We start from the raw sequence: 16425 nt of genomic DNA on the forward strand, positions 1-16425 counted from the left end.
AATGCAGTTGTTTCAGCCGATATGTGAGAGCTCGCATTGTTTTGATGAAGAGTGATCCGTCTTCGGTGGCTGGTTTTTCCTTATTTCTTGACAGACAACTGACAAACAAATGGTTGAATATCACTTAGAATATATTGTTTAGCGTTGTTCTAGTGAACAAACGACATGTCCAGTTTTCCCGAAAATTGAAATATCCATTTGCTTGGAACTGCTTTGAGAGCGAACAACTTTTTTTGTATTCGTCTAACATGGAAACACCCATACAGTCGACTGATGTAAATCCACGACCAAACTATTGTATTTTTTGCATTTTCTCGACTAATCGACAAAGGAACACAATGAGAATAATCACGGCATAAATTCGAGCGCCTGCAGTCTGGCATCCACGTGCAATCTCGGACTGATGTATGGAATGACTTGGCGCATCTCACGTCGAGATACTAAATTAAAAGCGTATAAATTTCAGCTGGTGCTAGAACTATAGCCGCCCGAACTTCTCAAGCGACATTGCTTCACTCTATCAACCCTTAAAAAGTTAGAAGAAGATTCGACGTTTTCGAGCCATATTTTGTTCAACGATGAGGACCACTTCTGGCTCAATGGGTATGTAAACAAGCAAAATTGCCGTATCTGGGAGAAAAGAGCAATTTGAAGAGATTCAAGAACTGCCATTTCATTCAAAAAAAAAAAACCATTTGGTGTGGAAACATCGGTCCATATTTCTTCAAAAATGATGCCGGTGAGAACGCAACCGTCAATGGCGGTATCGCGCCCTTATAACCGACTATTTGATACCTGAAATTGAAGCTTGTGATCTCAGTGACATTTCAACAAGACGGCGCCACTTCCCACACATCGCGTGAATCAAAGGATTTATTAAGAGAATACTGTGGTGAGCAAATAATTTCACGTTTTGGGCCGGTCGATTGGCCACCAAGACTGTGTGATATCATAGCGCTGGACTTTTTCTTGTGGGCATATGTAAAGTTTAAGGTCTCTGCGGGCAATCTCGCTTCGATTCAGACCTTAGAGAAAAACATCACGCGTATCATTCGCCAGTTAATTGAACTCAAGGGATGGACCATCTGAGACGTAATCGCGGCCAGCATTTTAAAGAGATTATATTCCAAAATATAAGGTCAGAGAATGATCTTTCGTATGATAATAAACATTTCCCAACAAATTTGAAGTTTCTGAATTTTTTCTTTAAAAAAGTGGGAACCTCGAAATGGATCACCCTATAGAAATACTCCACCTTTTCATTCAGTGTATAAAAAATGTAAATTCTTGATACGCAAAGTACATTCATTAGTACTTTATAAGTAGATTATAAACCAGTACACTAATAATTTTTCATTAGTTCGTGCCTCTTTTGATTTCACGGGGATGACTCGACCGTAGAACAACTGACATTCGTGCCTCACTGCGTGCACTGTTTTATTATTTTACTATTTTACTTTTAATTTGTGTATCGGCATGAAATTTTTCTTATTTTCCGCTTAACTGACTCAGCGTATGGAAATTCGTCATAATTTACCACGCCCAAGCAACTTAACTTCAGCCTCGGCCTTTCGATAATATGAAAATACATTGAACTTATTGCAATTACACATACATATAAATATGTATTTACTTTGACTGATTTAAATTACTTTAAGTGATATCTTCTTATCAGTGCTTCGCTTTTCAGCGGTGGCAGCATGCTCCGGTGGGTGTGTCAAAACAAAGCGGCAAAAATGCAGAGGTAAGAATAGTAATAATATTCATCTGTGTATGCTTCAACGCTCCAGTTCATAATAGGCATTGTTTGCGAATAGTTTACACGCGTCGCACAAAAATCAAGAATCAAGTCTACGAAATTAATTGAGTGAATCGCGAATCATAATTGAGTGTGCTTTGAGGCGAACGCGGTGAGACGAACGGTGAAAGAAATTCTACGCGCTTAATTAATTGCTTTTGGACGAGTCGGGTCAAAGGTTATTTGTTTTATAGTACAATTTCAGAAAGGTATTCACATTTGTACTTCATATATAGAATTTGAGAAAAACTATGTTATTATGCGATAGAGTATTTTCAGCAATTTGCAGCTGAATCACAAAGAAGAATTATATAGATTTCATTTGAATTAGAATTAGCAGCCACATTAGTATTTTTATGCAGAACAATAGCCAATTAACTTTATGGAAGAGTACCTGATGCACCATAAGGCGGTAAGATTATAAATCGTACCAGTTGCCAGAAGCTGCAGAAGCTGCTTGGAAGCAGACGAAATAGAAATCTACGCTTAAGCAGATTTGTTATATCCAGACGCTTTTTCAAGACTTAAGATCTAATTACTATAGTTATTTTTCTGCTTACACAAAACCCTGATCATAATCCGTCCTTGTGAGAATTTCTCTTGGGATCAGCCTTATATATCCTCATGCAACGAGTCAGCATAAGAAGGCGAAATGACGCCCGATAAATCCGAATTCGGTAGAGGCTCTCAAGTTTTTTTCCCTAGAATTTCTCTACTCATTTTCTACACACGAATTTACCGCTGATAACTTCATTCGAAAGTGAAAACTTCGATTATAGTATTTCGAAATTTAGCTTCTTCAAAGTTACGCCAGAGAGTCCTAGTTCTAAAGTAATGTTGCTTTGAAATATTATTCAAGAAGTAGAAATCCTCACGGAATATGAAACTCTAGAAACAATAAAATCACTATTCGAACATGCTAACGTCTAGCCACATACCTATTACAACAACAATATTACTTCAAGTAAATATACATTTTTTTATAGTTTCAGTTTCAATATCTCGTGCTAAATTTTTACTCTTCTATGACATTTCTTATCATTATGAGGCATTCTCAACATATAACGGGTTTTTAAGGAAGAATCGCCAATGATATTCTTTATTCCTGTAAAAGTAAATTTAATGCCACTTTGTATGGATTGCAGAAGTCCAGACGCTGAACCCAATTTTCGACGGTACTGCTCCAATTTCACGTTCAATATTCGTACGAAGTTCATCAATCGTCGCTGGCTTGTTAGCATAGACCATATGCTTGACGTAGCACCATAGGAAATAGTGTAACGATCGAGGCGGCAAATTGTCTTGGCAATTTCGTGAGATAAAACGTTCATCAAATTTGGTTTTCAATAAATTGCTTATGACATTCGCTGTGTGGCTTGTGGCGCCGTCCTGTTGGAATCACATATTGTCCAAATCCATATCATCCAATTCAGGTCAAAAATATTTAGTTATCATTGAGCGGTAGCGATTCCCATTCTCACAGTAATATCACGGAAGAACGGTTCAATGACGCCGCCAGCCCATAAACCCCATCAAACAGTAATTTTTTCGGAATACAATGGTGACTCATGCAGTACGTATGGATTGCTGCTTGAGAGCGACGTGTGAGAGTGTGATCTGGGCCTTCCACAGTTGATGCGCTAGCGGCAGCAATATTCTCGGCACCATGGGCATTTCTTTGTGGCATTGGCACGGAAACATTTTTCCACCAGATGCTCAATTATTGATCTGATCTGTCGTATAGTTGAAGCCACTGACTTCGAATTTCGGTAGTAAATTTTAATAATTTCGACTCGTTGTTGGATCGTATATCTCTCCATTATGAAATGGCAAACCTTACTGAAGACAAGCGTCAAAAGAGCGGGGAAAAATATGGCTGTCGTTTGCTGTACCTAACCTGTTATATATGATCTCCTTAGATTACATACTGAAAGAGTATTATACGAATTCACCTAAATTCACCTAGTTGACTTGCATAAAATGTGGCCACAATTCGCAGAAAAATATTATGCTTGCCATGAAAAAATCACATCGATTATTTATAATTGTTTAGTTTCTAATTTAAATATAGTACATTAATCATTCAATTGGTTACCCAAATTTCGTTCACTATCTTATGATTCATGCGAAGATATTATGAAATCGATTTTTAAGGTTATTCACCTAATTTATAACCTCACTGTCGCTTTTGGTGAATGAAAATAATGAAGCGTCATTTACTTACAAAAATAAATATATTAAGAACGATAATTAAAAGCTCTTATCTATGTAAATAAACAAACGATATAAACACGTAGCAGGTAGTAAAAGTTATGATTAATTCAGTAAATACTTTTCAAGTTGGTTATCTACCGTACATTAATGCCTCATTACATGTGCAAACAAAATAATGAAGACATATTATATATGTATTTGAAGACCTTAATATATTTTATTTTTTATGTACACAGAAATATATGTACATACATAAATGAATTTTCTGTAATTTTCACTTTTTTAAATTTTTTTTAAGTAATTAATTTTCTTAATTAAGTCAATTAACATTTTAGTTTCTTCGACCAAGCTAGTTGCGTGGTAATTATATTTAGTATATCTGGTTTTTTTCTTTTAATTTTTTTTTTAATTTTAAGTAATTAATTTTATTAATTGAGTCAATTAACATTTTAATTATTTCGACTAATTGAGTTGTGTAAACTTAATATTATTTTTTGACATTTTTCGTTTACATTCTTTGACAGTAATTAATTTTTTTTAATTGAGTCCATTAACAGCTTAGTTGCCTATACTAATTGTATAGATTTGGTTTTTTGGTTTATTTTTTTTTGTTTTTCTTTATTTTAACGTAATTAGCTTTATTAATTGAATCAATTAGCATCTTAATTATTTCGACTAATTGAGTTGTATAAACTTGATATTATTGAATTTTTCAATTTAGTTTTTTTCCTTTGTTATTACTTAAAAGTAATTAATTTTTATTAATTGAGTCAATTAACAGCTTGGTGTTTCGGTTAATTGAGTTGTTTGACTTTAACTTTTTTTATTTTATTAGTTTTTTTTTTAATTTTGAAAGTTATTGATTTCATTAATTGAGTCAATTAACAGCTTGGCTGCTTTCGCTAATTGAGCTGTATGAGCATTGCATACATATATTTGAATTTATTTTAATAATTTTAATTTTTATTTTTTTTAATAATTAATTTTATTAATTCAGTCAATTAACATTCTAATTGTTTCGGCTAATTGAGTTGTAAAAAACTATACATATTTCTAGTTATTATTTGAATTTTGTTTTTTAACTTTTAACGTCAAGTATTTTATTAAATGAGTCAATTAATTAATTGATTCGGCTAATTGAGTTGTGTGAGCATTGTATTTGATTTTAATTTCATATTTTCCTTTTAATTTTGTTTTTTAATAAATGTTTTTACTAATTGAGTCAATTAAGCTCTTAATTGCTTCGACTAACGTCGAGCATTTTACCATAAATTTTCAAATTTAAACACCATCATTTTATTAGTAGTATGGACTTAACTTTCTTATATGCAGTGAGTCACGATCATAACTCCAACGAGAAGGCTTCGATACTCTCTAAAATATGAAAATTAAAAGCCTCAATTAAAATAAATTAAAATAAGTTCGTAACAATTTACCAGTATTGGACTTAAAACCGCTGTTACTAGTTGTTTACACATAATGTTTATTTTTTCATATAAATCACAGTCTAAAATATTTCATAATTATCAAGGTCTACCGACTAGTCGGCATCGAAAAGCATGTCACATAAGCTTAGGCTATATTTATCCAAAGTTTTTTATCTATCATATCTAAGTGATGACAGTGATTCGTTGATAATAAAACTAAAAAAAATATTAACAATTTTTAGTAATCAAACTTGAGCTCCCAACAATGAACTTCAACGAATTCGAGCGTGATTGTCTGCAAGCGCACAACCAATTTCGCGTCAAGCACGGCAGTCCACCATTAACACTAGATCGAGGGCTTTGCAATTATGCCAAGGAGTGGGCGGAGGTAAGTAGTGGCTGAATTATGAAAACATGTAAGGTGTTTAATTTTATAAGATATAAAATTTCATAAAGGGATAGCTGTCAAATCAGCTGTCAAAATTAATTCATTTACAAGCCTGAGAAGAGCTACGCTCGTTTGAAATAAAAGTGTTTTAACTTTGAAAAATTTTTCTAATTTCATTGATCTTCAATTTTTTCTAAGACTTTGGCTCGCCGCAATATTTTACAACATCGTTCAAATAACCGTTATGGCGAAAATATTTACATGTCAGTGGGTCGTCCAAATTTACGCGGTCGTGATGCAGTGAGCAGTTGGTACGCTGAGGTAGGTGATTATAAATTTGGATCCGGCGCTGCTTTCAGCCTAAAAACAGGACATTTTACACAAGTGGTATGGAAGGGCAGCAAACGTCTGGGTGTGGGAATGGCGAGAAGGTAAGAGCGCTGTTACTATTACACATAAACACCTAACAATTGTTTTCTAATTATTTTTAAAGCGGTGATCGTATTTATGTTGTCGCCAACTACGACCCACCAGGAAATTATAGCGGCGAATATTCCAATAATGTTTTGCCGGCATTAAGCTGAAAGTGCTTTAATGTCTTGAAAATATTAAAAATTTTTCAAATACTGTTAAATTATTATACTATGTTTATTATTCGTATATTATTTATTATCAATATTTTAAAAATTATAATATTCTACGAAAAATTGTTTAACTATGGTATTGTACTCTGGAAAGCTACTTGTCGAAAATACTATTGTACAAAGGCCGTTTAGAAGCATTTAATTTATGAGGGTACAAAAAGAAGTTCTATGTTTGGGTGCTACTCACCAAAGACGGTGCTCTGGCTCTGTGAGACCGTAGGTAAGCCAATAATATAGTATTTCATGGCGTCGTTGTCTGGTGAAGGGCGCAGGAAAAAACTGACCAGCTTTAACCAACGAGAGGAATTGTGTTCCATTTATGGCAAAGATTGTATAATAGGACCAAGATCTATTGACTGGAAACTATTGAGAATAGATTTTGTAGAAAAGTTGTTGAATGCTCCAAATAAATGCGATATACTTGTAGTTTTAATCATTTCTTGATTCCCTTATAATAAGCGTTGGACAGCAATCAGCCTTGTGTGGTTAGAAAATCCTGCTAGCCCAGAGTGAAAAGCAAAACGTCCAGTGAACTGCTGGATCTTAGCAAAGATCACATCTCCGCAATCATATGCGTCCTAACTGGACACTGTGCCATTCGCACTCACGCGGTGAGAATAAAGGTTTTAAAGGGCGCAATTTGTCAAAGCTTCAGATAGAAAGATGACGTGAAAACATCTAAACACTTTCTCATTCATCGTCCAGCTTTCGCCAGACTAAAGTTGCAACCTCTTGATTGCCATACTTTCTACGAACTCGGAGAATTGGCTGATGTGTAGATATCGCTAGGTCAATAAATTTTACTCGCTTTGTAAATTTACAACGGTCTTTTCCATCCATATTTATGCGTTTTGGGCATCACAACGGGCAAACGCCTTCTAGCTGCTCAAGTGGGATTATAACCTAACCTAATCTAACCTAGTTCTCTTATAATACTACAGCTACTGCCTTTATATCCGCGAGCTATGAATATTTCGTTTAAAACTAAGCGATTTAGTAGCAAATATAAATTTTGTCGTTGGACACCTGGTCCTAGCATATCCATATCGAATATATTGATTTTTCTAAAACTGTTTCGCAGTTTGTGGCTTGTAAGTTTTAAATTAATAACAGGCAGATATACATATACCCTGCTGAAGATTTCAACATTAAATTGCGCTGTCTATGTTAATGAAGTCATATTAATGCTCAAATAATCTATGCGCGTGCATATTATATGAAGGTAGATATGCTTACATACAGGAGTTTCCAATAAGAGTGTTATGATTTCTTTAAAAATACAATCAATAATAATAAGTTCTGAATATAACATCATACAAATGACCTCCACCGCTTCTTTTGCAGGAACGAATTCGATGAATCCAATTCTCGTGTACTTTTTTCACTAAATTCAGTCGGATGTCATGAATAGCACGTTCAAAACTGACTTCTTAAGCTTGAAGAAAGTATGGTTTATTGCTGAAGACCAATGACTTTAAATAATCCCACCAGTTGTAGTTTAATGGTATTAAATTGCAACTTCTTTGAGGCCATTCAATGACACAGTGACTTGGAATAATGGAATCTCCAAACTTGTCTAGAAATAATTTGGTTGTTGCAGGTGCTGTGTGGCACGTAGCCCCATCTTGTTGGCACCAGATGTTGTCAAGTCCAACAACTTCCAGTTGCGGCCATAAAAATTGGTTATGATCGAACTATACCGCTGTTGTTGTTGTAGTGGCAGAATTCTGCCGAGTTGACAGTCCTTGACCGGATAGAAAATCCGGGTCCATTCCCGTTACGTACAGTCGACTGTCGTGGAAACGGAACTATATCTCTATTGACATTAACAGATTCACCAGCTTCATTTCGAAAGAAATACGGACCGATTATTCCACCAGAGCAAGAACCACACCAAAATGTCTATTAAGGGTTGTTTGCGCTGGTCCAATGGCTTCAGTTCGTCATTGAGAACAATTTTAAACGGATACAAGCTCAAATCCATTCTCAAAATGCGCCTGGTTGTGGTTTAGGACAGTCTCAATTATTCAAAATGTTTTGGTATCGAAAAATTGCGGTCTTCAACAGCATTTGCCTGAACGGCAGCAATATTTTCATTACTTCGATAGCCGAAACTACATTGAAAAATCATATTATCCCTATTGAAAAACCCGGTATATGAGTTGGTGTACCGAAATCCAATGCGAATTTCGATAAGTCTATCTGGCACATTAGCTGCGTGCGCCTCTTATCGAACCACTCTCAATTAACGTTCGTGTGGCAATTAAAATGCAAATGGCTCCCCAAGCACAACACAACTGATGGATGTATACTTAGGCTGGTGGTGATGCTGATGATGATGATGACGATGTTGTTGCTTTGAATTTCATGACAAAATGGTTTGTGCTCGTGTTCTTTATTTGTTGTTTTTGTAGCTGACACTTATTGGCTGCTGGCAATTTGATATCAACATTAGGTGCACGAATATGTGGCAACAACACATACAAAGTTTTGTGTATGTGAGAATGCTTGTATGTTAATATGCGTGTGAATAAGTGGTTGTATTTGTATTTGTGTGCGTGCAGACATTAGTATGTGTCGGCTGATAACATTTTGCAATAAAAATTAGAAGTTCCTTCGAAAGTGTGTCCGTCAGTGGTAGCATTGTCGTGGCCATCAAATCAGCATTTTCATCAAAAATAGCAATAACATCAACCGTGGTTGCCACCCACAACACTTTCACCCTTTCGCCTGCCAGGTCAAATGACTGCCACTTCACACCCCGCTGCCGGCGTGCACTTTTCGACTGGCAATGGCCATGTCGGTGCCCATTTTATGACCAAATAAACTATGTTAATAGCAATTTGCGCCCAAGTTAAACCAAATACACTCACACTCACGCATATACACGTAAAAGCATACATGTGCATGCTAATAAACAAGCGTTCGGTGGCAAGCAGATTAGGCATTCGGCCCGTTGCAGCGCCCCAACGTACCCCTCAAAGCCGCCCAGTGTCTGTAACGCCCGCGCACAGTTCGTTCATCTTTTTCATCGTGCGTTGGTCCATTCAACGAGTTGCCTGCGCCCCGTCCGGTCGTTTGTGCAGCAAATATTTATTGCCATTTTGGGATTACTTTCTGGGGTTTAATTGCGCTACCGGAATACCCGACAAACTTACTGCAATACATACAAACATATCAGCAATCAAACACCCATATATACTCCAGAATATGTTTGCTTTTGTTGCTGCTACGCTTACTTGCGCTTATTTGCGCCTGCGCCTGCTTCGGCGTTGCCATCGACTTCGGCCCCTGCGTGTTCGCCTGCGGCTTCGTCGCCGCTGTCAGCTCTGATTGTTTTGCCAAAGTAATTTAAACTTGTGGGCAATAAAAATAGTTGTAAAATTTCCCTTACACAAATACATGTGTACGCATATATACACGGCATAAGCAAATTAACGGCACCACGCAAGAAAAGCACATCAAAATATTTACCTCTTTGCTGTCGGCGAAACAAATAGAATTATTCATATTAATTTGAAATTCGAACTTTATAGCGTTCGGCTAATGCTAAGGCTCCCCCTTAGAACTCATCAAGATACCACCAAGTCCTTGATCTCCATTTATTGCGACGTACATCTAAAGTAAGTTAGGTTAGGTTAGTTTAGGTGAGGTTACACTGGGCGGCTCGCACGGCATACATAGAGCTACTACCTCTAATAATTCCAAATGGAGATGCAGTTCAATTTGAGCTGAAGTATTCGTCAAAAAGCACGTCAAAGCTTTTTCTGAACTTTAAGAGCTACTTCATATTTTATTTTGATACTTCATATTGGTCCTTGAACTGCCAAGCTCCTTGATATCTAAGGCGAGTTCTAGATAATGTTGACAGGTGTACCAGTGTCTCTCTTGTGCCTATTCCCCAGCACTTCCTTGATTTATCGTCGTTACTTATGCCCATGGGGCTTGCATGTGATGCGAGTAGGTTGTGATCTGTCATTAAATCAACAACTGTCCTGCAGTTCTTTCGAGACTGTGTGAGTAACACATATCCATGTTTTTCTGCGGAGGCTCTTGCTTATGATCTTGGCGATTCTGAATGTCTTTAAAGTATTCCATGTCCCCCTGATCCGTCTGCTATTTGGAAATTTTATTGTAAATCGCTTTTAATGACTTCCAAGATCCATTCCTTTACTGGTTTGATAATCAAACGGATGGCACTATTGGCCCTTGTGGACTGGAACACAGTATATATGCGTTACAACATTCTCCGACGTAATGCGATGTGAGATTATTGCCTTAACTGCCGTCGTGCTATTGACTTATTTATTGACCGTCTTTATGTCGTTTTCTGCGTTACTATCTATCTCAACCGCTTTCCTGGCCTGGAACATACTGCAGTATTTTGGAAGTTTGAATCGTCGCTGGAGATCCAGCTCCAAGAGATAGGTTCCAACTTTCACTCCATTGGCCATTTCTGATCCGTTAGTATAGATGTTGTAATTCCCCCGGATAGTCGAACGGGCTTGCGCCATCCACAATTTTATGTGGATGTGGCTTGAAACCTTCTCGTTCAAATAAAATTAGGGGTATATGCGCTATTTTATCCATCAACTCACTGTTTACTGAGCTAAGCTTCGAAGATTCTTGTGGAGAATTGACCTAAGGCCGGTCATTTTGCAGCTGATTTTGCTTTATAGTTTTTCACTGCAATGTCCATGACTGGTGGCCAGAGTAACCTTTCTAAAGCAGGCGTTAAGGTGGTTCCTAGCGCATCCATTATGTGGATAACAGTAATCTAAAGTAGATCGTGCATGTTTCTATAAAGTCTGAACGGTTACAATCGAAAAACCTCCTTGTAAAAATCTCCGCCGATACTTAAAACTTCTCAGTTGCTTTTCACATTTCCATTTTCCTTAGACTACTACTATTATATCAAAATTTCCCCTAGCTAGTATTCCTACAGGGTATGCAGACTTTCTAACTCTGAAGACTCGCAGCTCGACTGAGCCCATACACGTGCATAAGAAAACTTGCTTAGACCATTTGCAAAGCAAGTCGGAAATGTTTCAGTGACGCAACCAAAACACAAAAAAGAACTGAAATCTTTGTATGTTGAGATCCGACATCCTTGTCGCCACAAGTGCTTATGCGCGCACACACGCAGCGACACCACTACCCGCACACGAGTATGTCCGTTGGTCCGTTGGTCCGTTGTGTACGTGGCGCACACGGGTGGCATGGCCTCGAGTAAATAATATATGCAAATAAGATTGAATTGGGGTTTTCGAGTAAACTTGGCACTTTGATGGGCATTTTGTCTTTGCACAAATACATTCATACATACATATGTACATATATATAGACGGCTACATGTCTGCCTGCATATATAATTGTAATTATAGTTTTAATTGAAGTTGGAAGTTCGCAAGAGTTAATGGTTGGGTACACATATATATATTAATATATGTATATAGAGACATGTATAAATATAGTATGTGTGTGAGGACAGTAAAAATGCAATTTAATTGGTTTAATAGCCTGGGAAGATTCTGCATAAAGGAGCTTAAAGTTTTTAATGCGCTTAAGAGAAATATTTTTAAATTACTTATTTTACACAAACAAGTTCTTAAGAGGAACTGGGCTGAGCTCTTTTCAACGGATAGTTATTCAGATGTCATTTAACAATTTATGACTAGAAAGCAACTCAGAAGTTCTTGGTTAACCGCCAGTCTGACTGAGATTATCATAAAATCCAGTCGAAGACAACATTAGTTAGGTTAGGTTCGATAACTGTTCCAAAAATCGCGCTTTTACTAATACTATATGCAGTCCTTTGTGAAGCAATAAAAACAGAAATCTTGTATTTGATATTTCTTCAAGTCAGCACAGCGCCTACAAATTTGCTCCAAGACTTAATTTCTATTCCCTCCAGCTCGGTGAGATATCTGAAGCTGGACAATCAAAAAGGATAATGTTTCCAACTCGTCTTCGTTAAGACAGCTTCTGCAGCGAGCAATGGTTTGTTAGAGCTCCCACAAATAGGGATGGATGATTCTTACCAGGGGCCAAGGAGCTAACTAGCTATGTCTCGTTCCCACAGCAGACGAGTCTACGTAACCGGAACGAACCCGGATTTTTATCGGATTTTTTCTTACGATCGAGCTTAGGTGAAAATGATCTTGCGATAGCGCATAAACCTATGGTAGTCCAGCGCTGATCAAGCTCCCCGAAAACCAGTTGTCTATTCGTAGAGCATACGACGACAGAGGTGCAACGACACGATCCCATCCTACAACCAGCGCAGCTATTTCGACTTTCCTTGCCAGATCTGCTGCTGTGGGCATGCCATTGATAGCATGCCATTGATAGCGCGGATAGTGAGCTCGAACTGAGTATGGTCGCGCTGCTATCAGAGTGAATAATAATTTCTGTGCAGAGGGTTGCACTTCCCCAGCTACCTTAAATGCAGCAATAGTTAGGAAGTCTGAAGCTGAAGCTGATAAAGAGTTCCTGACGATATATAAGCTCACTACCGCTCTCCTCCAACGAATTCTTCCTTCCTTCCTTGTAAGTATTTGAGCAGAGAAAAAGCCGCTAGAGTGTGGTTCCATGATCTAAAAGATCCGGTATAAAGTCAAATCGTGCGAAGATCAAAGAATGCTTACAGTCTGATAACTACTTTCGCCGCCATATACCTGTAGCGATATCTATGGACATTAAGTGCCATTGTTGGAGGGGACCTTAGTGCATCATACATGCTGATGAGCGCTGTCGGTTGAACGCTCTCTTGCTTACTTGCAAGATATTTTCTAAGCCCCTGCACCACACAAAGACAAAATATAATAGCTTTGAGTATGGCATCGTAAAGCCAGAGAACTATTTGCGGTGAGAGACCCCATCTTATGTCAATGACTCTTCAGGACCAATATAAAGCAATGAACGCCTTAAGACAGAAACTTGAAAGTAATTTTGATTTACAAACATATTTGGAATAGATAATATCCGATCACACTTGGTTCACTCTAATTGCATATTCAGTCAAATATTTTACGAATTCCCTCAAAGTTTTAATTTTTCATTCACAGGACACCTCTCCTTATTCCGTAATCCCTCCACTAAAGTATTTATCTTTCGAAATCACACCTCTGTATTTCTCCCCTCAACTACTTCCCTATTTAGGTAGACCAAATAAACATCTTCAGCATTTCCTAACAACAAAAGCAAGAATTTTAACACCTTCTCGGCAGCTTCCGCCCCGAGCTAAACATTCCACTTGGCCAAGTGGCCGGGCATTAAGTGCCAGTAGAAGTGTGCTGAAGTGCTCTTTACCGTTTGGATTTCAGAAATGTGGGCATAAGAGATTCATGAGTAAATTGCCTACACCAACACTGCAGCAACAACAAAACCAACAGTACCACATACCAGCGGTGAGCCGCAGCATTAGTGAGGCATCACAGTCGTGAGCGGTGTGCGTAGCAATGAGAAGTTAATTAGCTAAATTAGCCCAAATTGATTGCCACCAGCCACCAACGAGCGAGTGAGACAACAACAATTGATAGCTGCCCCTGAGATGTTTCGCTTTAAAATTATCTGGAATTAACTTGGTAATAGAAGCTCTACTGCTGGCAAGTTTCACCAATGCTATGAAACCCTTGTAATTTTTAGAAATTTTAGTACTTCTAAAGAAAGTACTCACTCAAAATGAATTGACAGAGATTTTCATTGTTTTTCAGTTGAAATATATTTATAAAACAAATTTCTGGTGAATACGAGGCGTTCTTTGAGTACACAAGCTGTGTACGCCGCAAGACTGGCTTTAATCGGCGCGGTGCGTTGAAGAAATGGCTACGGTAAAGCGTACCGTCATCATTAAGAAGGTTTCCGTGAGCGGCGCGCCAAACCAACCTCCGCCGAAACCTATTACAATATCGCAAGCCGATTTCGAGAAGGCTTGCTTGGAGGCGCACAATAAATTTCGAGCCATGCACGGCACACCACCGCTCAGCATTAATCCAAACCTCACGCAGGTCGCCGCCAAATGGGCGCAGGTTAGCTGCAGTACACCATAATGCAGTGTCATGAAGTTTAAAAAGTTTCTTTCATTCTCCCTACAGAACCTAGCAAAACGGCAGAAGATGGAGCACAGCCCCAATGGCAAGTACGGTGAGAATATCTATTACAGCAGCGGCCAGCAGGTGACACCGGATATGCCCGCGAAGATGTGGTATGACGAGATCGCCAAATATGATTTCGCCAAGTCAGTGTTCAATCCGTATACCGGACACTTTACACAGCTGATATGGCGCGACACGAAGCAAGTGGGCGTGGCCTATGCGACGTCGTGAGTGTGATATGTATTTAAAAGTGTGGCGCATAATTTTCTAAAATTGTTTTAATGTTCTTTTTCAGTGGTGAAAAGGTTTGGGTTGTCGCCAATTACGATCCACCGGGTAATGTAAATGGTTTCTTCAAAGATAATGTGCCACCAAAAAAGTGAGGAGCAAACAGGAAACGAGCTTCGAGCAATATTTTAAGGCCACCGCTTTTTGGTAACCACTGAAAGGTGTAGAGAAAGGGTAACAGCTCTAGTTGCGCTCACAATTTCCTAGTTGTTTCAAAACTGCTTTCGAAATGGAATGAGAAACTCGACATAAATAATTTATATTAAGAGAGAGCAATAAAATGGTTTTGTATAGGGTTGCCATATCAAAATGGAACGGGTTAACTGAAATAAATTCAAAGTAGCTGCACTGAACTCGTAGTTATGCATTGTTATTTCAACTCTTCTCTTTTTTATTACCATTATTTCAACGGTATATTTTATGCTGCTATCCATAAGTCGAACACTTGGTAAAACGAGAAAACTGTGATGTGTTATACGGTAAGCTGGCTGCTGATTCGAGTTAACATATAAAGTAAACTTCGTTCATGAAAGGCGATAGTTCACATAAAGTCGTATTAGAATCATAGACTACCGAAAATACAGAAGAAAGCAGTCAAACCAGAGTTCAGCGACACTATACGCTTACAAGAAGAGCGACATATGCGACAAGGCGACTAAACAAATGAAACAGGCGACCAATTTAAAACTATAAAGCAGAAGATGTAAGAAACCTGTGGAGCACAAATATAATTCTGTAAACCATTCAGGAGAGTTTCTCGAAAAGTTCACAGAGATGCTTAAGAGCATAAAACCACCGATTATGGGATTCCCGTCTCACTATTCGGTGGAAATCCGACGAATGAATTTATTGAAGCTGTAAAATTACCGGCTGCATTATTTCAACTCGACGAATTTCACAAATTGCGAAGTCTATTTATTAAAAACTACCTACGTCTTCCCTAAATTGGTACAAAATTCATTGTGAATGATTCGAAAAGTTATAGAGACCGTGACGATGTATCTCTTGTCATTAAATACCATAACGTCAAAGTGTTGTATTCTATGGTCTCCTGACTACCACAGAACTGAAGTTCCTCATGATATCCGCTTTTGAATGTAGATCTAACACCAGCACCTAGAACTATATCAGTCTCGAAAACCTACATACAAACATAGCATCATAGACTTGTGAAACCCAAAGGTAAGTCTAAGATATGTCGTCCAAGCGGTTCATGAGTCTTAATATGTATTCAATCTGAAGCAATCAAAGCTGAGGAAAATAAGGTGCTCTACAGCTTTACTCGAGGTCTAGAGTTATAGATAAAATATCTACACATACTTCGAGACTAAAAAACATAATTTACAATAGATATTTATCCATATTTCTAGCATAGAACCATTAGTTAAATGGTTTACAACCAGCCGGTTTAAGACTTGAGATCATTGAGCCAGGTTCACTGTCATTACGGGCATGACATCATAGCATTAGATACCAAACGAGGTTGCAGACAAGGCGACTTCTTCAATCTACTCCTCGCCAATGACATCGATATTATTAGCCATAACAACCGCGCCGTTAGTTCTGCTTT

At 37.8% G+C, this 16425-nt stretch overlaps 1 protein-coding gene across 1 annotated transcript; it reads left to right on the plus strand.

The window, feature by feature from the left end:
- Positions 1-1826: 1826 nt before the first annotated feature.
- LOC120767660 lies at positions 1827-15195 on the plus strand. Its single transcript, XM_040093833.1, has 7 exons — positions 1827-1976; positions 5682-5827; positions 6026-6258; positions 6321-6408; positions 14280-14501; positions 14568-14794; positions 14863-15195. Exons 2-7 carry the CDS (start codon positions 5705-5707, stop codon positions 14948-14950), a joined length of 981 nt encoding a protein of 326 aa, XP_039949767.1. The 5' UTR covers positions 1827-1976; positions 5682-5704; the 3' UTR covers positions 14951-15195.
- Positions 15196-16425: the final 1230 nt, after the last annotated feature.

Source organism: Bactrocera tryoni, chromosome 2 (genome assembly GCF_016617805.1).
Source record: "Bactrocera tryoni isolate S06 chromosome 2, CSIRO_BtryS06_freeze2, whole genome shotgun sequence".
Taxonomy (NCBI): Eukaryota; Metazoa; Arthropoda; class Insecta; order Diptera; family Tephritidae; genus Bactrocera; species Bactrocera tryoni.

Bases quoted from the DNA above. Each gene is read 5' to 3' on its own strand.
- LOC120767660 (XM_040093833.1), top strand. From the start codon at position 5,705: ATGAACTTCAACGAATTCGAGCGTGATTGTCTGCAAGCGCACAACCAA. The intron at 6,259-6,320 runs GTAAGAGCGCTG...TTATTTTTAAAG, and splicing joins GGTGTGGGAATGGCGAGAAG to CGGTGATCGTATTTATGTTG. The intron at 14,795-14,862 runs GTGAGTGTGATA...GTTCTTTTTCAG, and splicing joins GGCGTGGCCTATGCGACGTC to TGGTGAAAAGGTTTGGGTTG.